Genomic DNA, 25606 nt, shown 5'->3' with positions numbered 1-25606 from the left:
CCAAACGACCGTGCAAATAACGGACATTTTAAAAAAATTATCCGGTGAACCAAAAATTCAAAACGAGATTGCACAGCTCGCATCGCAATGGGGCAATGTAGAGAAACAACTCAACAATCTTTTACGAAACGAAGGTTACACAGTTGTTATGAGGAAATCTAAATTGCTGTCGAAGGTAAGACCGGATGATATTGCTTTGGAAAAATTTAAAAGGGCAGTAAAACAACTTCGGAAAGGGTTAAGTGAATGGGCTGACACTGTACGAAAAGCACAAGCTAAAAACAACAGTGTTATTACAACTTGCAGAGTAGAGAAAAAAGAGCATGAAAATGAAATAAATCTGATGTGCTTTGATATTTCAAAACAAAGAGAAACAATAAATTATTTCGAGTCAGAGATAAAAATGTTCACAATTGAAGCCAGCTCTTACGATAATGAAGCTAGCCGATTGGAGACATACGCTGCAAAATCACACAAGCAGTTTAAAACGCATGTAAAGGTGGCAACATTTGGATCTGGATTGGGGCTTCTTTCAGGATTTGCATTAGCACCCTTTACAGGTATGGCAATTTAAATTGTAAAAAATATCATTGTAAGCATTTTTGTTATACGCCTGAAAAACAAAGTCGGCAAATGATGTTATGTACCTGGTCGTTCGTTCATTTGTTAGCAGTTTTAGTGTCAGATATGTACTTTTTGAACCGGTGAAAGGAATTTAAAACTACTGGCAGAATTTTTAACCATAATGAGACGATGTGCAGAGCCAAGTTTGATCTTTCTCATGTCAAGGTGAAGGTCACATTTATCATCTTGAGTCAATTTCAGAATTTCGTGTCTGCTCTGTATGCTTTGAATGTTGATTAGTATGTGAAGTTGTGTGCATATGTGGTTTTGCATTTGGATTAAATCAGTTTTGTGAGAGTTATTGCTCTTGAGTAAGTAAAAATTTGCTCTTTCAAACTTTTGTCCACGTAGCTCATGAAGTTTTTGAACATGAGTTATTACACTTAACAGGGATGTTCATCAGTATGTGAAGTTGTCTTGGGCTTTTACATGTGAACTAACTCAGTTTTGCTAGAGTTATTGCCTTTGACTAAGTAAACATTTTCAATTTTCAACTTGGAGTCAAAACATGTTTGACCTAGAGTCATGAAAACTTTGCAAAATGTTGGTCAGATTCTGTAGTTGTGCACCTGTGGATCTTGTTGTGGACTGATGCAGTTTGACGTAGTTTTATGAAACTCTGCAGAAATGTTGGTCAATATTTGTAGTTGTGCACCTGGGTAAAAGTGCTCATGCGAGAAACAACAAACTTAACAGTCGTTGATCGGCATGTGTAGCTATGGATTTTGCATGTGCACTAATTCAGTTTTATATAAGAATTATTGCCCTTGACTAAGTAAAACAATTTTCAAATTATGTGATGCGTAGCTCAAAAGGTTGACCTTATGTCATGAAAATTTACAGGACTCTTGGTCAGCATGTGTAGTTGTGCATCTTGGTTGGGAAAAATAAGTATTTTAACATTAGGAAAATTGGACGTTGTTTTTATGCCCCATCCATTTAAGGATATAGTGGAGTCATGTAGAATTTCCTATTGTCTTTCTCTCCGTCATATTGTCTTGCAGTACGTTAGTAGACGGTAGAGTGTGGGGGCACTTGTGTGCTATGTATAGAAGGGAATTTCCGCCAGGTCGTCGTATCTGTTGTTCGAAATGTTAACATGCTTATTTTTATTCCAAAATGATAGTTTGTGTGCAAACATGCATGTTAATATGACACTGTTTGTAAATAAATTCAGTTTCAAATGACAACATTTTATTCAGAACCGCAACCTTTATTTGGTAATATCAATTTTCACATGAAAATGTCTTTGTTTCAGATTATGATTTTCATCTAATTTATTTTCATAAGAAAAAGGAAATGTTGTACCTATAAACCTATTATTGCTTTTAATTAACAAATTGATATCATACATTTGTTTTATCAAAACAGGTTATATACATTGTACTCTTATTTGAAAAAAAATATTCAGACAACATGAATATCATTATTATGTTTTTGCGCTAATTTGGCTCTTGGCTAGAATTGAATGGAGGTGACTAAAGCTTGCGAGCGAGTTACAGACGGGAAAACGCGGAATACCGGTAAAATAGTTAGGATCAATCATTTAAGAAATGTTTATTTTTTATGAGTTGGATTTAAATGGCATATTTTTCCCGTTGTGTTTCTTGAGGCAAAAGCAATATCTTTATAAACAATGCAATTTCTAACTTCGATTTCTAAGAAATGTCTTTTTTTGTCCACTTAAGCAACAATTAAAAAGTTTTACATCTAATATTCGTGCAAACCCTTTTGACTCTTTAAAGACTTACTATCTAAAAACTACAAAATGGGGGATAATTACTGAGAACACAATCGTTAAGAGAATATTGACAATGAAATGGCATCCATTGAGGTTTTTACACTGTACGGTTGCTTGTATAGTCTAAAAGCCAGTCGTCCAGTTGTTAGCGAGGTCACTGTACGTTTGCTTGAAATGTCGAAAGACGACTTGTAAACAATTATGATTATTATTATTGTTATAATTATGGAAAACGTGACATATATTAAAGCAACTGTACAAAATGTACATGTTTAAATCGTAGCAGCACATTTTCCTGTACGAAACTATATTGAATGATTTTTCCTCTGAATCAGTGTAAAACAGTTTAAAGATATACTTACAGTACTCATCTTTGAGTAAAATATTTGTACTAGTCTACAGAAATTTATTGAATTCTATAAAATTCTTACTGAATATCACAGACACTTGTGGTGTGGAGCTTTCACAGACACTAGGGGTGTGGAGCTAAAAATGCCTTTAAAATCCAAATAAAATGTACATTTGTCAATCACATCACATGTACTGATCATGTCAAAAAAAACTTAATATAAACCGTTTTGAAAACATTTCATATTTCAACGTCTATAATAATACACATGATAAAAATGTTGGCCGGAAAAAATCCGCACACCTACCATCAAAGTCACCATGTATTTTATTTCATTTCCAATATTTTCACATAATCCTTTGGTCCATCGAGTCCATTTACAAAATTTTTCGGCAGATTCAAACGTGGCTCCCCAGCTTTGCCTTATGCAAATGCGCTACACTTTGAAGATGAGAACCAGTCGGCTATAGGCGGAGCCATTCGGCAATATGTTGGTCCCCATAATTAAAACCGGTGCGTATTTGTATACGGCAAAGCTGGGGAGCCACGTTTGAATCTGTCGAGAGATTTTGTAAATTGAGTAAAACGGCGATAATCTTGATGTTTTTTTCGGCTGACACAATATATTAATTGTGTGTCCACTTATAGTGTGTAATATTTAAAGCATAACGTATCTTATTTGTGTGAAGTCAAGACATGTTTGTCTTATATTAACAAAAAGACTGTGTAGCAATAATTTATATTTTCAATTATCAAATTTGAGAATAGTATATCTTTAAGCAACATTTTGTTTTGTAGTATGAATGTCTGCCTTAGTTTGTAATTAAAGCCCTTAAGTTATATTATTAAAACGTTTGCAAATAATAATTAAGTATTTAGGTTAATAGTCGTTCGGTAATAATTGACTAAGTGTTAAGTAAACAATAGCACATGTCGTTAAATAAATGTTTATAAAAGTAGTTAATTTTTCAAATTCAGATTTTCTTTTTAAAAGTTAGTAATTTGCACATTTGCTCAATGTAATTGACGATTTGTTTGGTTTGCGGTAAATCAAATTCGACCAAAAATATAACAACTCACACTCTGTACATAAGAATAAATTGTTATGGTTAACAAAAACTAAATACATTCTAATTGCATGTGACTTAAATGGTATTTGGACTAACCATGAGTTTCCAAACACCATATGGCTTAAAACTACAACACAACAGAAACTGTTTGACCTTTCCTTTAATGATTGGTACTCCCGTTCTGAAAACTCGAGCAAATGTGCAAATAACAAACTTTTTAAAAACAAAATCTGAAGTTGAGAAATACTATGTAATTGCACCACCTAAATACTAACTTCCGGACAGAAAGTCATAGAGTCTTTGTAGAAACTGGATCTTGGCAAAAAAATCCCACTAAATCTTAGAATTTGTACGAATTACAACAATGGTATTGGCGATGAATTCCATTATCTCTTTGAATGTTCCTTTTTGTTAGACACTCGTAGCAAAATATTACAACATACCGTATATCATTATTTATAAAGACAAGCGTGTTAAAAAGGTGAAATATAGAAAATTTTGTGAATTTGTCAAAGAAATAATTTGTTTATTTAGTAACGGAAAATATTGGGACAAACAATTTTTGTTATTTTCCCGTAATTATTGGTGAGAAAAATCCTGATACACATATTTTTAGCATGTATTTTTCTGCTCCTCCTCCTCTTCTTCTTCTTCTTTTAATTGAAATAACACACATATTTAGCATGTTTAAAATGTATTATGCCATATGAACTGTAAACAATTATGTAAGATATTTTTTTGCATTCACTGTTCTTGATAATGACATTATTTATTAGAATAGACATAATTAATTATTGCATAAAAATTAATTTCCATGTGGATATATGATTGATTGGTGCCTCGATTTATATCTATTATATTTTTTACCTTATGTTGTCGTGTACACAGTATATTGTGCATGTCTTGAGAGAAATAAAGATTTTGTGTAGAATACCCAAGGTCGGATGAGTTTGTTTACATGTTTAGTATCTTAGCGTAAATAAAGCCGAAATACCGCATCCGTTCTATGTATTCATATTATTGTGTTCGAGGTCCCTATCCAAAGACTGACGGAAAGGGCCGAAAAGTTGCGATTGGTAGAATACCGTATTGTTAGTTTATTAAATATTTGTAATTAATGCATCTGTCTACCATACGTATACGTTTATAAGTTACCTGTCATTAAGCGGGGACTTTGGTCAAAACAAATTCATATCTCATTACATTCAACGTAGGTGGTTTATTTTTAGCTCAAATGAGCTTACTAAGGGTGAGCTTTTTGGATCGTCGAATGTCCGTCGTCCGTTGATGATTTGTAGGTCAAGTTTGAATATGGGTCACCTGGGCTCAAAAATTAGGTCACAATGCCCAAATATGGAAAAACCTTGTTAACACTCTAGTGGTCACATTTTTGACTCAATTTTCAACAAACATGGTCAGAATGGTTGTCCAGGTAATTGCGTGGATGAGTTTGAACATGGGTCATTTCGGATGAATAACAAGGTCACATTAACGAAAATTAGAAAAATATTGTTAACACTCTAGTGGCTACTGTTTTAATCCAAATATCTTGAACATTAGTTTGAAAGTTTGTTTTGATGATTTGTAGGTCAAGTTTGAATATGGGTTACTTGGGGTAAAAAACTAGGTCACATCGCCCAAATATGGAAAAACCTTGTTAACAATCTAGTTGTCACATTTTTTACTCAATCATTATCAAACTTTGTCAGAATTCTTTTCTAGGAAATTGCTCGGATGAGTTTGAACATTGGTCATCTCGGATCACAAGAGAAAAAAATAGAACAATTTTGTTAACACTCTAATGGCTAATGTTTTTATCCAAATATTCTGAAAATTAGTCTAAAAGTTTTTTTTTTGATGATTTCTAGGTCAAGTTTCAATATGGGTTACCTGGGGTCAAAAGCTAGGTCATACCGCCTAAATATGGAAAGATCTTGTTTTATTACATGCTTTTCAGTGGTTTATAGAAATATATCAGTGATATAAAACTGGTAATTTCACTGTTTGAAACAGTGAAATTACCACTTTGATAATTTCACTGTTTTAAATTTAAGCCCCTAACGTTGTTTCAGTGAAATACCAGCGTGCACAGTACTGGTACCAACCTAATGACGTGACGTCGTAAATGACGTGACGTTGTATTATTATTTGGCGCGCTTTTCATTCAATATTAGGTTTAATGTCTTTTTAAAACGTTTCTTTGCATGTAATAAAAAGAAAATTTGTTTAGTTTAGTGTAAGATCGAAATATATTTCACCTTGTGAACACCAAAAGTTCATATTTCACCCGTGGCTTCGCCACTCGTGAAATATACCTTTTGGTGCTCACTCGGTGAAATATATTTCGATCTTACACTGAACTAAACAAATATCCTCTATAACACTCAAGTTAACACTTTACTCAATTGCCAGCAGACTTAGTCAGAATAGTTTTTTGTCTAGGTTATTGCTCGGATGAGTTTGAACATGGGTCATCTCGGATGAAAAACTAGGTCATGTTGCTCAAATATAGAAAAACCTTGTTAACGCTCTAGTGGTCACATTTTTGACTCAGCTGTCATGAAACTTGGTCAGGAGGCGTGTCTAGGTAATTGCTCGGATGAGTTCAATGGGTCAGGTGAGCGATCTGTCTAGGGCCATCTTGGCCCTCTCCTTTAAATACCCAGCAAATTAAATAATTTTTTAATGTTGTTTTAAATGCTAGTTGGCACTTACTTAATTTTGGCACGCAGTTATAGTATATTTTCTTGTATTTGTTAACTTAAGACTTTGTTTAAATAATAAAATACTAACTTAATTGTAATTTAAAAAAAATAAGTAAAAAAATAAAAAAACTATGTAATTAGTAACATTTATCAATTAATATTGTGTTTCATAAATTGCATCCAAAGATTTGACCGGAATTTTCAGCTTAATACACACATGAGGCGCAATCAATGCTATAAGTTTTATTGTTCGGAGTAACTGAAAGATATTTTGCTGTTTTGTTATTTGAAAAAGACTATTTTGATTATAATATATTTTAAATGATTTCAATTACTTTTGTAAACATAGGAGTTTCATGATCTTTGGATTATAAACTTCCTGTGTCGAGTTCTTTTTCACAAGAGCAAAGCTTTCTCACAGGACAAACCAATGTTTTGTAAATCGAGGTTTCATTGTTGAGTAAACCTTTAGCACTAGATCACCGTATCTTTTCAGTGTAAACATAGTTAAAATGTTATTTTTTATTTATAATAAATGCTTCGGGCAGTAGTATGATTGTTTTGTTAATATCTTTCTTATTTTAATATCGGAACACATGCTTAAAGCAAAGTTACATATAAAGATCCATTCTCCGTAACAAAGCTTACTTCATAAATGTAAACGATAAAATATCTATAATAGCATGAAAAGGCTTTCTCATTCAAAAATACTATCTTACTATCTTCCAAATATGTATACTGTCATTTCTACTGCGAGGACAAGAAAGTGGCACAAAAAACACGTTTTTTTCTTGCATCGTAGACATTTAAACATGCATATCACTTACTTTACTGCGTTTTGTTTCTAAAGACAAATTGCTCGATTCAAATACCATTTAATTCATTAAAGTTCCTTTTAGCCCCCAAAATAGTAAAATTCATATTGAAGTTTCACTTTGATTATTTTGTTTCAGTTTCCTTAATAGAACTTATTTGCCAAATATGAGTCGTCTTTTGCTTCTATGGCATATACGTAATTAGTAAGTTATAGTGATTTAGCATTTTGAATGGAAGTCAAAATACCACTGTGTTTACATTTTGCTATTTTTATTACAATATTTCTTTTTAAGCTCTCTGTTTGGTGATAAGCTCGTATCATCCTTCAATTATATTCTTAAAACATAACAAAATAATGTGTGCCTTTTTTAGAGAAAAATCTATGTATTTATATCTGATGAATAATGTGTCTTTCAATATATTAAAATTTACAGCGCAAAAGATAACTATATACTTTAATTGCATTTGTTATCTGTTATCGAGCTTCAATGGTAGACAGTCTTGATATTCCTCTTGAGAAAATGAAGAAAAATCTGTCTGTGCCTCGTGATAACATTCTGTAGTCTGGAATATTGGCCTATTTTCTTGGACCGTCCTTGTCTCAGGTGTAGAAATGCCAAATGTATGGGACACTTCATGGCCAGTCTCCTGAAATATGAAATGTTTTCGTTGATTAAAGTCCTAATGAAAACTATTTCCATTGAGAAACATACACATACACTGTGATAAGCCTACTTATTTTAGAGGCGAAAAATTACCTATTTTTAGTTTTTCTAGCATAGACATTAGATAAATTTTAATACAACATTAGTAGTGTCATTACATATTTTAAACATCAAGGAACATTAACAATGAATTTCAATGTCGAATATAATACTTATACTGAAAGTATCAAAAAGTATGATACGTATTTATTTTGCATTATATGACTGTTTAGCGTACACTTGATAAGACAAACAAAACAAAAAAATTAACATTTACCATTATAGCACTTTCAACACAATATTTGCTCTATGAACAATCCATAAACCTTTAAAACATAAGCAACACCTCTTGAAATAAGTACACGTCCATTTACCGGATAAATGTAAACAAACTTTTGAAGCACAACCTTCACATATTTTCGTTGTGGAACATTTGTCGTTACTCGCGTCAGGACCCATTGTTAAAGACGTTGAAAAGAATTATTTTTTATATGCCGAGAATTCCGAAAAAAATACACGAACGTGCATTTGGCATGCTTGATGTTGGTATGACGACGAAACCCGTCGCTATGAACATTGGGTTTCTTTTATTGATAATCGACACCTTAGGCAACGTTGGTAAGCAACAGCGCGTACAGAAGATCGACCACGTAGTTAAAGTACACGCGTCAAGACGCGTGACCAAGACACCAATATTAGGAACATCCGTCTGTGCAATCGTTTCCAAACTGCCACAGCTACTCATACTAACACCCCTGGAACACATAACAACCATAAATCTGTTTTAATTGGGCACATACACACCAAAGCGGGCTTAGACAATAATAGAATAGCGTTCCTGTCTCTAACGTGTCGAGGATTTCACCGAGCTGATGGCAGGGTCCGAGTATACCTTAGGTGAAATGAACGTTGTGCAGATCCTTTTTGGATTTGGGTTCTGTCTTAGTCTGCACATGCATGGCGCATGGCTTTCACACTTATGTTGTCGTTTTGTCGAAAGGAATGTGAATGGCCCAATGCTACCGAGATAAAACTTTTGCAATGCATGTTATCCTTATGCCAATATTACAATTTTTCAACATGATAATGCCCCAAGCCATATGGACTCAGGGCGAATAGCATTGCGTTTATTAATGTCTTCCCTGCCAAAAGCACTGATCTAAATCCCATTGAACACCTTTAGGATAATTTGGACCAGCGTAAAAGACGTCGCCACCACCAAACGTCAAAGGCGACGCCACCGCCAAACGTCATTCAACTAGGACAAGCCTTAAATAAGGAATGGAACAAAATTTCACAAGCCAAAATCAATACGCTAATCTAGTCTTTTCACCAACGATGCCAGGCAGCCATACCCGATGCTTAAGGTGGTCAAACCCGATATTAATTTGTGATTTTGTTGGGCGACTCCTTCTGTATTTTAATTCATTTCACTCCTTTTGGATAAACCCTCAGCAATATTTTTTCACATATAAATCTTCTTAAATTCTGAGTTAATCTGCACTTAAATACAAGGATTATTTTTCCTTGATTTATTATTTATTTATTTATTTATTTATTTATCTATTTATTTATTTATTTATTTTTGTTTGTTTGTTTGTTTTTTTGTTTGTTGTTGTTGTTTTTCAGTATATTTCTATTTAAATTTGCTAGATGTAGATACTTATTTGATACACATTGTTTTCAAATGTTTGGGTTTTATGTCGCAATAATGAATTTAAATGTTTAAGAATGTACATCTTATTTAATGGTATGTACATAAAAAATATACGTATGCAGTCTGGTGTTATTGTGCCCCCACTTTAGTGGCGGGCATTTAGATTTACCCTTGTCCGTCCGTCCTTCCGTCCGTTCACTTTTGTGTCGCACGTAACTCAAAAAGTATTTGACCTAAAGTCATGAAACTATACAGGAATTTTGATCAGCAGGTGCAGTTGTGCACCTGGGTATTTTCGTGTGGATTTATTCAGTATTTTTAGAGTTATTGCCCTTTACTTAGTAAAAATTTGCAATTTTCAACTTGTGTCGCATGTAACTCAAAAATGAATTGGACCTAGAGTCATGAAACTTTACAGGAATGTTAATCAGCATGTGTAAATGTGCACCTGGGTATTTTTGTGTGGATTTATTCAGTATTTTTAGAGTTATTGCCCTTGACTTAGTAAAAATTTGCAATTTTCAACTTGTGCCGCATGTTACTCAAAAAAGGATTTGACATAGAGTCATTAAACCTTACGGGAAGGTTGCTCAGCATATGTAGTTGTGCACCTGGGGTTTCGCTTGTGGATTTATCTTGTATTTGTTATTTCCCTTGACTTAGTAATGTTATTAATGTTATTATGTTGTTATTTGTTCCATGTGTGCTTGATTTAGAATCAACTAACTTTACAGGAATAATGATCAACATCACTAAATTACAAGAATAACGATTCGCATTACTGTGAAGCTATGCACCTTGGACTTTGCATGTGGATTTTTTTCAGTTTTGTTAGAGTTATTGCCCTTGACTTACAGTAGTATAAATTTGCAATTTTCAACTTGTTCATGTATAGCTCAAAAAGTGTTTCACTTGTAGGCCTGAAAGTTTACAAGAATGTTGGTCAGCATGTGTACTTATGCACCTTGGGGTTTGCTTGTGGATTTATTCAGTATTTGTAAAGTTCTTGCCTTTTACTTAGTAAACGATTTTTTTTCACAAAATATTTTTGGCCTAGAGTCATAAGATTGACAGAACAGTGGCGCGGTGGGGGCACCCGTGTCCGATGGACACAAAATTCGTAATAAATATTTCTGACAGGTTATATTGTCGTATATAAACGGTTGTTTGCATATAACCTTTGTCTAGCGAAATGGGTCATATTTCCAAACAACCGTTTATATAGTACCATTTAATCTATTAAAATTTTTTATAAATTTAATAAAGTGTACACATTGATGAAACATAAATAAATCGACCAATCAAACGATCAATCAAATAATTAATCAATTTTATACAAAAGAAAAACTTGTATTAAAAGTATTAATCATTTAAAGCACATAATGTAACAATGAGAGCAATAGAAAAAAATACAATAAAACACACAAACATGCGCACACGCACCAACACACAAACCAACGCACGCACGCACACACACACGAACGCAAACACACACACACACACACACACACACACACACACACACACACACTGAATTAAATAAGACATTCAATAAGCAAATGTGAACAGTTTTTTAATGCAAAACATTACACCAATGTGTTTTAAAATGTTGGTGTATTTTCCCATTTCCGCCACATTAACAAGTAAAACGCCGTTTATATTTGATTTTAGATATTAAATATCCATGAACAATAGCTAAAACAAATAAAATGTCAAGCAATTACAATATAGATGGTTCTCAAGCAACTGTACACACTGTTTTAATTTATTTACCCATGCAACCATAGAATGAGTAAAGCTTGAAGTAGTCAACAATAGTTTGTTTTTTTGTTGTTGTTTTTTAATATATGTTTTACCAAAGGGCTTACAACAAAAAATAGCCATTAAGTTATAAAAGTAACGAGTCCTCAATAACATCCCTTTATTGAACTTATTTTTCAACATTCAGTCTAAAATCGGCAATTTTTCGTGTTTTACTCGCTCGCAAGCGGAAATCATAGCGGAACTTGGAGTAAACGCTGTAAGATATTTCACCTTTTAGACAAAAACAACCTTTCTCTTATTTTAATTTATGCTATTTTCTACAGGCGGATTAAGCATTGTTGGTGCAGCAGTTGGTGCAGGGGTTAATACAGCTGTCAATGGGACGGCAGCGTATGCCAATAAGAGCAATGCAAACACCTGCAAACGGGAAGCGGAAACGACTAGGCAAAAAGCATGTCATCTACGACAAAAAGTAAGCGACATTAACAGTGACATATTGTTAAAGGAAAGAGAGGTTTCAGAGATGGAAAGTCGTCAAGGTAAAATAGTACAACATTTTTATTCTTTACTATTGCTTTCTCTGCCATATGTCTATTAATCATTCGTTTTAATTGACACCGTTGTAACTTAATACCTCATGCTTTATCACAAAATATGTTGGTTTTCACGCAAATTATTCGATTTTTTTGGCAAAATGATGTTCAAGATTGATTTGCAAACTGTAGAACTTAAATCAGTATGTACATTTTTTATACACTTACATTAAGTGTTGAGTCAACGTTAGTGTACAACATAAAATTTTTACCTATTTTGTAACTGTAGTTAGGTTTTACGTCGCATAAACACAATAGAGGTTATATGGCGACTTTCCGGTTTCAAGTGTGGAGGAAGACCTCTGGTGACCCTCCGTGCATTATTTCATTACAAGCGGGCATCCGAGATGATTCATTGACGTTCCGAAATCTTGATAGCTTGCTCGCATGAAAGAATCCTAAGTTCCTGTTGGTAATCGAACCTAAAGCGGTGAGGGTCAAGTCAAGAACCTTAACCACTCAATTTGATCTTACATGTAAATCAAGTAAATTCTCTCTATTTTTTTCTCTTACATCGAAACTGAAATTTGCCGTGTTCCTTTTTGACATAACAAAGTCATGCCTCACAATGTTTAATTCGTTTGTAGTTTTTATTGAATTTTGTTGCAAGTCAATTGAACAAGATGTGACAAAATGCATAGGCGTTCGGCACATTTGTTTTGCTATTAATGGTCAAATTATCATAAAATAAACTACCCTTGATTATCATATACAAAATTACTATCAACCACCCGTTTACTATCATACTATTTGTTTTATGCTTTTGAAAGGATTACTGATGTATCCATGAAACATATATTTGATAATTTCACAGTGAAACAGTGTTATTCAAATCTATTTGAAAGATTTTTGTGAAAATTATCAAAATATAATTTTATAATTTCACACTTTTCAAGAGACTACTTGTTGTTGATTTTTCCATTGTGGTACTTAACTTATATATGCTTACAATTCCGACATATTCAGGAGTGTTTAAAGCAAAGCAAAACTGAAATTGAAATATTATTTAAATTTCAAACGTTATCAAAACATAAAACTTACTTCAGTTCATTCAATTTAACACAGAGCTAGATTTAATATTCACCGATCACCAAATTCGTCTCTACTGACCGTCTCGATCGTAACAGTCTGACAATAACACGTCCTTTATCATACTGCCCTAGATGATATTTGGGCATATTCAAGTAAATTGTATCATATAAGCAATAACTGTTATCAAAGCACAGAAGGCGTTGAGTTTGTTTGGGTCTCAGAATGTCAGAAAGGTAAAGGTTGTGAGATTTGAAACCAAATTGTTTTTGTATAATACAACCAATGCTGTTTTCAGTGTTAAAACTGTAGTAAATTGGCTATTGGGTTAAATTCAATGGCTTTAACAATTAAAAACAAAATAAAAAAGAAGAGTTGCCTTAACTAAGAATTGATCTCCAGAACTCTCGGTTCCTAAACGAGCGTGTAACCCCTCGACCACGGGGAAGTTATATGATAACTGCTTAAAGAAAACCACACTATTCTAAATAAGGGTTTGTAACCCTTATTAAATTCGAGATATTTTGTTCACGGTAGACCTGTTGTTTAACACTGATGTAAATTATCATGGAGCTTAATATAATGGTGTCTATCTGTAATTAATTACACAATGTTGATGACATTTGTGTATGGGGTTCCACGAAATAATAGTCACCTGTTGTTCTCTTTTTGATGTGGGTGGTCTCATATCCTTAATGGCCTCAATTTTTGCAGGACTGGCCTTTAAGCCTTCTGTGGTTAGCACGTGACCAAAATATTTTATCTCAAAGGACAGCTACTAAATTTCGGTCATGACTTTCCCTCGTGGAACCCCATACACAAATATCATCAAAATTGTAGCCACCCCTTCGAAACCTGTCAGTGCCAGTGCAAAGGCAAGAACTTGATACATTTAAGCCGTATGGACAACGAAGGTACCTGTATACCCCCAATGGACTGTTAAATGCAGTCAAATATGACGACTCAACAGATATTTGTATTGATCAGTAAGCACTAGTTAAGTCAAATTTAGTGAAATACTTTGCATCACCATACTTATGCAATACGTCATCAAGTGTTTTGAGCGGGTAGGGTGTAAGCTTAATTGAACTATTAAGCGAACGAGGGCCTAAACAAAGACGTATATCGCCATTACTTTTTTCACTAACAACTAAATTATTACACCATTCTTGTTGAAATCTTAGCAATTACCATCAATGTTTCCATTCATGTAAGTTCCTGTTTCACTTTATCTTGTAAAGCAACTAGAATCCTACTGGTGTTGAGTTTGAGTCAACATGAATGTTGATTTCCTCAGGGACTATTTAACCCTATGCGATCAAAAACCTGGGCATAACCCGTCAAAGGGACTCTTAAGTAAGAAATGCCTCTTTATTTTTATGATTATGATCATTTTGTACAGAATGAGCCAATTATATGAGCTTAAAGCTCCAGCACGATGCACAATCTAATAGTGGTGGGGAGTTCGTGTCTACGACATGAAACGTGACAGTTTCTACTTGGCCTGTAATAGTATGACAACAAGGGAAAGAGACTTGCCCTTTACTATGCAAAGAATTGCCATTATACGCGGTCAATTTAGATGTGTGCTTTTCAAGTGGTTCCTTGATTCCTAAACCTTTAAAGGTAGATAATGGCAAAATGTTTACCTGAAACCCAGTGTCTAGCTTCATTTGCACAGCCTGTTTTTTTCCGATTAATACCGCTGTAAACATCTGTCCGCTTTATACTATTATACAATCAAGACTGTCCACATTGTCTACACAGTCAATGTATAATTCGTCACATAAATAAAAAATTTCATTTACTGGTCTAGATTTGCACACGTTGCTCAAGTGATTAAATTTTTTGCAATTGTTACATTGCGTTCCTTTAGCTGGACTACGCTGCTTGACCATGTTTATTTCCACATCTGTCACAGTTTGTACTGTGTGAACGTTTCCCTATGCGACCTGGATTTTTGATGTTTCTGAAGAGCGACCTGGATTCATCGATGAAGGAATCCGAAACGAACGACCTTGGCTAGGCATACGTCCATTCGGTCTTGATACTGCATGAACCGGAGCATTTTCTTGCACGATATTAAACTCTTTTTTTTGTGATGCTGCATATTCAAATTCCTGACATATTTTTGTTGCATTGTCCAATTTCAAATCTTTGCCAACTTGCAGCAGCCTTTCGCTTAATTTTGTGAATGACACACCGATATAATTCTATCTCTTATCATGTCATCTTTCATTGTCCCAAAATCACATTCTGCAGCTTTGTTTTTAATATTGTGATGAAGTGTTTCATAGTTTTTTCGCCTTGTGTGATGTTATTGAACTGGTAGCGACCAAATACAGGGTTAAATTTATTATAGGAGCGATGTGTTCTCGTACTTTTTGGAAAATCTTTTTTGTTTCTTTTCTATGTGCAACATACAGCCGTTTATAAAGGGCCATATAACCTGTCAACAATCTTTATAACTAATACAAGACATGTATTAACATAGCAGTGTCCGTGATGGAAGTATCCTAAGTTCTAGGGAACTCTCTATTATAAAGGAGCTGTACGCACCTATGATCTATATAAAGATGGTTACACATAATATTTTTATAAATGCACATCGTATAATGAAAGATTGGCATCATATAATGATACATTTACATCATATACGTATTGCTAAGTTGTCTCTATATAAGGATGGTTCCACATAATATACTGGTATTTTGACTCTATATAAGGATGGTTTCACATAATATACTGAAATATGCACACCGTATATTGATAGATTGACATAATACAAGGAAACGTTGACATCATATATTGTTTACTCTATATAAAGATGGTTCCACATAATATATTCATAACTTCACATCTTATAATGACAGACTGACCTCATTTGAGGACAGATTGACATAATATATAGTTATTGTGACCTTATATAAGGATGGTTCCACATAATATATTCAAAAAATGCATATGTTTAATGATATATTGACATCATATACAGACACATTGACATCATGTATTGTTCAGCTGACTTTAGATTAAGATGGTTCCACATAATATATTCATGAGTGCACAGTGTATAGGGAAAGGTTGACTTAATATATTGCTATTTGGATATAACAGCGATTAGGTTTATAAATATAAGACAGTCAAGGCTTTCCATAGTTCGGGACCAATTGCCTCCTTGTTATATTTGGAATATTCCTGTCTTTGTTAATTCTATCATTGTCCAGGTTGTTAAGCTACCCGAACGTTGAGCATATAGAGCATATAATCGCCGCTTTGTCCGTCAGTCCATCCTCTTTTCTTGTCCGGGACAAAGCTCAACAAGAGGTATTAACATGAAACTGTGTGGGTAGATAGATCTCATTAAATAAAAGTGCAGTGCAAAGAACCGTTACTCTGCCTTGCCTAAATTTGGAGTTATTGCCTTTTTCATTTTTACACTTTGAACTTTGTCCGGGACAAAACTCAAAGTATATGCTTATCTGAAATAGAACCACAAATATTGATAAATTCATATAAACTTGTCCTACTTATTGTTTTTGTAATAAAGAATTAAACTAGTTAAACAATGATAAGACAGTGTTTTACATGAAAGTAGATCTCATTGGGTAAAAGTGCAGTGCAAAAGTAGCATTACTCTGCATTGCCTAATTTTGGAGTAATTGCCCTTTGTTAATTTTTTTCACTTTGAATTTTTCCTTTACATAGCTGTGAAACCATAAGAGGTATCAACAATATACTTTGTAGATATATAGATCTCATTCAATAAAAGTGCAGTGCAAAAGAACCGTAACCTTACTTAATTTTGGAGTTATGCATTCCCTTTGTTCATTTTTACACTTTGAACATTGTCCAGGACATAGCTCTAAAAGTATATGAAAAAGACACTTTGTAGGTATATAGCTCTCATTAGGTAGAAGTTAAGTGCTCTGGCTTTCGAGCCTGGGATCCAATCTGTCTTTTTATGTGCTTCTGTTCGGCAAATTGTTGATATTATCAAAACACGACACGTATGTTATGAATAAGCAAAAATATCAACATCCTCGGATACTGGCCTGCCTAATTTTGAAGTTATTGTCCATTATTTATTTTTACACTTTGAACCTTGTCCGGGACATAACTCTGACACTACAAGAGATATGAAAAAAGAAACTTTGGAGGTAGATAGATCTCATTAAGTAGATGGGCAGTGCAAAAGAACCGTGACTTTGCCTTGCCTATTTTGGGAATTATTGGCCTTTTTTTCTATTTTACACTGTGAACTTTGTTTGGGACATTTCTGTAAAACTACAAGAGGTATCAACAAGAAACTAAGTTGGAAGATAGATCTTTTTGGGTAACAGAACAGTGCAAAGAACAGTGTCTATGCCGTGCCTAATTTGGAATAAGTGCACTTTGAACTTTGTACGGGACATAACTCTGATACTATAAAAGGTATTTATGTGTCTAATACCTATTCAAGGAGTATCAACCTGTTCGATCGGCTCTTGTTATTAAACTGAGAGAGCTGTCAATTTGACATTTTAATACCCCCAGGATATAGAAATGACCGCTTTTTAAAAGCTAATCGTTTTGTATTTATAACTTTTTTCGATTCTGCTTCCTACTGTCGCTAAGATATAGAAATTATTGAACAAAAGAAATAATACAAAAGAAATAATAAGAAAAGGTTATTTTACAAGTTTTCAAACATTTAAACTTACGTGTCAGACTGGATTGTATTGTGATTACAATTCAGTGTTTGGTTTGTCATTATTGTCAATTTAAAATGACTTCATTCTAGCGCCTTTATGAATGAGTTGCATACTTTGGATGACATCATTACGCTTCACACAAATTATCGCCGATTTGTCTTATAAATTGTAGCAGCTGATATGGATCAGTGTTTTAAAGATCCATTAAAAAATCATAAAAAAAGAACTAGCTACATTTGGGTAAATTAAATATGTTTCATATCGACTCCCGTTCCTATTATTGTGTCAAGACAACCAAAATGAGTTTTAAAAGCCATAAATTCTACAACCTCATTGTGGAGAAATTGGAAGTACAATTTCTATTTGCATGAAATCTCCGCCTATGGGCAATTCTTACATAAATAGAAAATCACCACACATTTTTAAGTAGCAGTCCAAATTAAACTGTATCTTTCCGCATTATATTACGGATGTTTTCATATAAATTCATTCTTTTTTTGAGATGATTACTTTTATTGTAAACGACTGGGCTAATGCACCGTGAAACTGAAACGGTAAAAGTTTGTTTGCACAAGTGTTGTGATCCACATGGTTACCATTTATTTTACCATTGTGACGTAGCGCATACACGAGCTAGTTATACTAATCTCATTTGTCATGTTTATGACTGATTATTATGTAAAATTTAAATGATTTTCCAAGTCAAGTACAATTCAAGTTGTACAGCCCTAAGTTTTGGTACGCATTTTAAGTTTATACGTCTTTTAGTATTAAGGATGCCTTTTTTTCGACGCACGCATTTTCGATTTTTTCCATCAGCATTTTGTCACAAAAATGATAACATTTCACTTTTTAAAATGTTAAGGATCATTGAGTCTAAAAAAACACATTTTCTGTCAATGTTGAGCCATCTGTTGCTATGTTCGCATTTTGACAATTTTTAACACTTATTTTAATTCAGTATTTTGTATAGAACTCAAAATACCACCTTTTGCTTTCTTAACAAATATTATTTCACAATCAACGCGCTTTTCTTCAGATGATTAACAACTTACTGGTTCTATGCCGATTTATAAAACACATATTTGCCCTTTCTTCAAATGGAAAAAAAGAATTTAAGGCTTTATGCACCTGTTTGTGTAATGTTTATAAACGGACAAAGAACAGCAGGTAATATATTAATTTTAGAACTACATGTACTTTTTTTTCTTGTACAGACCAACTGGAACGCACAATTACATCTATTCGTGACGTTGAGGGTTTGATCAACAATCTTATTGAAGTAGTCGAGGAGCGATTGATAAATGTTCAGGTAGAAACCAGTTAATTCAGAAAATGTTAACAATTCCATCTTAATATGTCACTGAATCATCATTTCGCATTATGTCTTTAAGCTTTTGAATATATTGAACATTGAACAAATAATTACATTTTTATGCCTCTTCTATAGAGGGCGATTTCAACTTGTCCGTCCGTCCGTGCGTGCGAGTGTACGTTTAATCGTGTATGAGTGTGTGTTCTCATAATATATCACATGTAGCCTTAAAAATGCTTGAGCTAGAGTCAGTAGGAATGTTAATCAGCATATGAAAGTTTGCTTCTGGCCCCGTGTTCAATAAGAGTTAAGGATCAGACTGAAGGTCAGGATCAAATTTAAATACTCAACAATTCACCATTATTTATCATTTATGTTTATCAGTGTGAAGATTTAATATTTAATACTAACTTGATGAAATTGTACTTGAAATAGCATGTTTATGAAATATTTGAACAAATTTATTGTTATTATGGCAAAATACAGATATTTTACAGTTGATCTAAACATTGGTTTAAACAAATATACTTAAGCTCGATTGCGAAACAAGTCCTGGCAACTTATATTAATCTTTTTCGACTCCGCTTCCTGGAACCAAACAGTACTGGTGTCATATGAATAAGCATGGTCGTGACCCAATTAGAGCTCGAACTCATGATCCCCAGGTTGAGAGGTAAACACCTTAGTCACTAGAGCACGCTCCTAACATGGGTTTTGATCCGGAAATTAATCCTTATTTTGATAAATATTTCATATTTGTATTGTCAATTTTATCCCAAATAGGGTTGTTTCTTTAGTTGTATGTTTATTGCCTTAAATTAGTAAAAACTTTAGATTTTTTAACTTGTGTAGAGGTAAACCAAAAATATTTTTTAAGTTGTGCACCTGGAGGTAAACTTGTGGATTCATTCAGTGTTTTTAGAGTTATTGCCCTTAAATTAGTTAAATATTTGCATTTTTAAACTTATGTCGCGAGTATCCAAAATATATTTGACTACAGTAACTACCAGTAACCTGACTACTACAGTAATGAAAATTTACTTTAATGTTGATCAGCATTTGTAAAAATCTTTAAATGTTGCTTAGCATGTAAAACTGTGCATGGGGTATGCTTGCGAATTAATTCAGCTTTGTTAGAGTTATTGCCCTTGACTTAGTATAAAATTGTATCTTGCGTAACCTAGAGTCATTAAACTCTACAGGAGTGTTGATCAGCATTGAAGTTGTGCATATGGGGTTTTGCTAGATTTTATTTTCTTTTAAGCATAGATCTACTTCAGGATGTAAAATTGAGATTTAGAATTCTTATCAAAATGTAAAAATTGGCAAACATGGATGTCATTTTTATGCACTTCGGGGTATAGAAAGTCATGAAGATTTTCGATTGCATGTCTCTTTGTCATACGGTTCTTTTAACGTCAGTAAACAGGCAGTAAAGTGTAGGAGCAGATAAGGATATAAGGGATGCTTTCATGCATAGACAAAGAAAAGTCTGCAATTTTCAACACTTTTTTCTTGCTTTTATTTTTATTGCTCTCAAAGTATTTCTACACTCCAATATAAGAAAACATACAACTGTGTTTTGAGTTAAAAGTATAAACTTCAAAAGCAATTTTATTACTGTATTTAGGATGTCGAAACGATGTTATATGAGACTGAACTCACTGGAGACTCTCTTAGCATAATTCTCCGTGCATGGGAAAGAGATCGAAAGAAAGGAGTTTTTAGGAAAATTTTTGGGCGGCGACCTAGACACTTAGATGCCGAGGCTGAACGTTTGAAAAATAAGATCCAGGTTGTAAATATAAATTGTTAATGAAGTCTTTCAATGTACGAAAGCCTAATAGTGTCAAATAAAATAAAAAAAATAAAAATGCAAAGGCGTTATAACGCGAATAAAGGCATTATTACGCGAATCAAAAGGCATAATAACGCGAAAAAAGGCGTAATAACGCGAATTAAGGCGTAGCAACGCGAATAAAGGCGTAGTAACGCGAACCAAAAGGCGTAATAACGCAAATTAAAACGCATTATAATGCCAATGTTATACCAGATTTATACTAATCAAATGGCCTAGTGACGCGAGAAAGGAAGACCAATATTGCTCACGATATAAAATCGTATAGAATAATATAATTTACATTTACAGTAACTATCATTCCATTTGCTGAGTAATAATGCAAACTATTTGTCATAAACTAATGAAGACTCTTTAATATTTGCCAATATAAGATGACTTGGTGACTTATAGGTCCATAGGACTGGACTTAAATAAAGTTACTCTGAATTCACATGTATCACATCATTGATTTTACACATGTCACTACAGTAAATAAATTTCTTTTCTTTTTTTTTCTTTTCTTTTCTTATCTTATCTTATCTTATCTTATTTCTTATCTTATCGTATGTTATATGTGCGTCATATGTTCAATTATTCAAACATTACAACTTGGGAATAAAAGAAAAGGGAAATCAGTCTAAAAAACGTACTAGTATTTATTAATAAAAACGTGTTGGCATGGAAATGGCCATGGCTGGATAAAAGCATTTTAATTATTTAACCTATTGAAATGTCTATGTGTTTCGATTTAAGACTACTAAATGTCTTTACTATAACTGTTTTTGCCCCGGCAACGGTTGCAAAAACGTGGTAGCACATGCTTCAACTCAAGGTACACAGGTACAGATGATGAAATCTCTTTACATGTCTGTTTTACAAATTGATCAGCTCCGATAACGGTCGCTGAGAATTATGAGCATTCTCCTTTTTCTATATCTTTCTGTTCCAGCCATGACGTGCTAATATAGTGTTATCTGAAAATATAAAGGGAAGAAAGCAAAAACAAAGAAAAACAATGAAATTGAACGGGTGGGTTTGTGGTGGGATTCAAGATTTGAAATGTAAATTATAGATTTTTTAACGAAGATAAACTAGTCTACCTCTTCTATGGTGTGCCACTCCCAGAATTTGCTCTGCCTTATATATGACATATTCAAGTGTAAGTTGTCTCCCCTGACAACTCTTTTTGAGGCCCTGCTGGGGTGTTATAATAAAAATGTTAAGTTGTAAGATTTGAAAAAAAGATTTAATCCTCTAGCGGATAAATCGAATATTATCTTCAGATATATCCTGTATGATTACCTAATAACCGTAGTATCTTCTAATTATGTGAATGTCGTTCCTAATTACGCCATAGGTAATAGGCTATAGGTAACAAGATTTGGAAAAACGTATAAGTTAGTCACATAAGGGTGAAAGTATATCTTAATTATTGATACGTATGCCTAAATGGGTGATAGTGTTTCTGTTAAGTTACAATTATAGGAGACATTGTCTTCTTTGTCTTTTAGAAAAATATCTATAGTTAATCTCTAATCTGACGAAATCATTTCATGATAAAAGATTTAAAAAATCAGACTGTGGCCTTAGGAGGTTTCAGTACAGAATTGAAAATAAAACGTACATCTAGATCAATTCATTAAAATCAACATTGTTCTTCCTTCCATACATTACTAGGCCACTGTTTGGAATTTATATGGTATTAAATTAGCGTTATAACGCCTTTTGTTTTGCGTTATTTCGCATTTTGGTTCGCGTTATTGCGCGTCACTAGGCCATTTGATTTGTATAAATATGGTATAACATTGGCATTATAATGCGTTTTAATTTGCGTAATTACGCCTTTTGGTTCGCGTTACTTCGCCTTTATTCGCGTTACTACGCCTTTTGATTCGCGTAATAACGCCTTTATTAGCGTTATACGCCTTTTGATTCGCGTATTTACGCCTTTATTCGCGTTATAACACCTTTGCATTTTTATTTTTCTATTTTATTTGACACAATTAGGCTTTCGTATCAATGTGTTTGTCTTTTAAAAGTCTTTACATTTCTGCATTGGCGTTTTGTCAAAATATTCATTTTAACATTTTTTAACATATATAAATTGATTTTCAAACAGAATCTCTGTATTCGTTTACTCAACCGAATATATCTTAGTTGTATAAAAATGCACTATACTTCTCGAATTCAGTTTGCAAGCGTACAGAAATTGTCTGGCTTAAACTTGTGTTATCTTATTTGCATATTCTATTGCAATTATGATATCACTAACGTATTTTTAGACCGGTTTGGATATATCACTAATTCCCATTCAAGTGCAATAAATGTATAAAATCAAATAAATATAAAATACATGTAGTTCTAAGAGGATGGATTTTGAACATACTTATTGTAAAAGTATGTACTAACATCATGCGTTTTTTTAATAAATTAAAAAAGTATAAATCTAGAAGCATGTTTTATGTTTTACCGTTTAACCCTTTCCCTCATGAGCATATTGTGAAAAATGGCCGTTTTCATTGAAAAGCCTCCTGTTACAAGTTCAAACTGCTATGAAACTATGAAAAATGCTTCAATACTAATCAAACTTGGCACAAATGTTGACTGGGCCATTGCCTTTGTAACGACATGCTCAGTCTTAAATTTCCTGTTACCATGGCAACGAGGGGACATCTCAAAATTGCCAAAAATCACTATTTTCCCTTGATTTTTTCCATAAAAATTTATTTCAAAGTGCTGCAACTTCTCAAGGGATTGAGATAGAGTCAAAGGCTTTTAAGCGTTGGTTACACGTTACCTTATGATCGACCTTGGGTCATTTTTAGCCTCTCGCAAGTCCAAAATTTTCTTGGCGACATTTTAGCAACATTTAGCAACATTTCTCAAACGAAAACATGTGTTTGGGGCCCAAATAGGACATTTTTCCACTATGTGAGGCCTAAAGCTACAGTCTCACTTACATCCCGGCAGAGCCCCGGTAGACGTACGGGGTGATCCGGGAACGACCGGGCTACGACCGGGAACAACCGGATTACATCCGTAACTCTGCCGACAACGTCCGGGATGATCCGGGAAGATCCGGGATGATCCGGGAACATACGGCATTCGACCCCGGATGGAATAAAATATTTAATATCACCGGGGTGGTCCGGGATGATCCGGGAAGGTATAGCTTTGCCGGCTTCATCCGTCGCTCTGTCGGGAATAACCGGGGTTATACCGGGGAAGCACCGTAGCTCTGTCGGCACAAACCGGGGATGATCCGGGGTATGATATAGCCGGTAGCACTACGGTAGAGTTACGGTAGAGCCCCGGTATATGCCGGCAGAGCCCCGGTAACTACAGGCAGAACCCCGGATGATAAAGGTAGAGCTACGGTTGATCCCGGTAGAGCCCCGTCAAAGCCCGGATCATTTCAAAAGAATAACGACAATTTGCAATGATTGCACTTATCTGTATTTAAACCCTTCCCATTTCCCTTCTATCCAGTATGGCATAAGGATTTTTCAGAAAATCATCATGAATTACTATTCTGGAACAATAGATATTATATTCAATAAAAATTATGTATCAATGTTATCATTTTCGGGCGTTTTCAATCCACCGGGGTTCTACCGGGGCTTTGCCTGGATCGTCCTGGGCTCTGCCTGGATCGGCCCGGGGCTCTTCCGGCGTCATCCGGGAACGACCGGGGAAGCACCGGCACGAACCGTAGCTTCACCTTGGATCCGGAGCGCATCCTGTGTGGTTAGTTGGGAACTACCGTAGTGCTGCCGGGGTAAGTGTGACTGCAACAATAATTTCACCCCGGATCGTCCCGGATCATCCCGGTAACTTACTGGGATGGTCCTGGGCTCTGCCGGGAGTAAGTGAGACTGCAGCTTTAAAGAGGCGGGGTCGAAAGTTCGTTGTTTCGCGTATATATGAGGTAAAGGGTTAAGAAATTATTAAAGAAATTGTAACATTTCCGAATAATTTAAATTCATGCTTGCTATTTATAATCTTTTAATACTTTCAGACTACATGGTATGAAATTGAAAGAAGTGTTTTACCATCGAGTGGTCCATCAGAACAATATCTCCAACTAATGTGAAAGGAGAGACACATCTCGTCTTACATTTAATAATTTTGGTCGATTCAGACAGAAAAGACGTTTTTATCATTTTTTTTATTTTTCTTATAGTATGGAAATAGTGTTAGGTTTTGGAACCTGTTTTAGTCCCTTACCGGTTTAACCGCAGGGGACTTTAGGTTTACCCTCCGTCGTCCGTCCGTCTGTCTGTCCGAGCTTACACTTGGATACTTATGTGACTAGAGGTACGATATGTAAATGTACTTTCTCTTTGAAGTAATTCATTCCGTAAGGCTTTTATGTGCCTATTTTTCTTTATGTAGTTAAAAAGAACAATTGAGAGAATAATGGTTTTTAGTTTATATTGTTTCTGATCACAATCATATCACTATATTATGGCAAGGTTCAAAAATTACCAAAATAACCCCCTTGAATTTTAAATTTTCATGAAAGAATGTTTATATATAATCTTCTTTATTTCTTAATGTATCTACTTCAAATATAAGTTTCTTATTATCATTCAAATCATGTGTGAGAAGATTCAATATTCTAGTTTGACTATTTTTCAGAATTATGTTCCCCTGATTTTTTTTCCATTTCTTAAGGCTTTTCTTCGCACTTAAAACTCTTAAA

The 25606-nt window shown here is 34.0% G+C and overlaps 1 protein-coding gene across 1 annotated transcript; it reads left to right on the top strand.

The window, feature by feature from the left end:
* On the top strand, window positions 1-25606 carry LOC132751185 (uncharacterized). The gene is made up of 5 exons (XM_060741322.1): window positions 1-560; window positions 11754-11969; window positions 18964-19058; window positions 20692-20856; window positions 24920-25606. Exons 1-5 carry the CDS (start codon window positions 149-151, stop codon window positions 24992-24994), a joined length of 963 nt encoding a protein of 320 aa, XP_060597305.1. The 5' UTR covers window positions 1-148; the 3' UTR covers window positions 24995-25606.

The sequence above is a fragment of the Ruditapes philippinarum genome, unplaced genomic scaffold (genome assembly GCF_026571515.1).
Source record: "Ruditapes philippinarum isolate M1 unplaced genomic scaffold, ASM2657151v2 ctg5305_1_1_1_1, whole genome shotgun sequence".
NCBI classification, from domain to species: Eukaryota; Metazoa; Mollusca; class Bivalvia; order Venerida; family Veneridae; genus Ruditapes; species Ruditapes philippinarum.
Note: the sequence above shows the minus strand (reverse complement) of the source record. Positions and strands in the feature narration are given on the sequence as shown.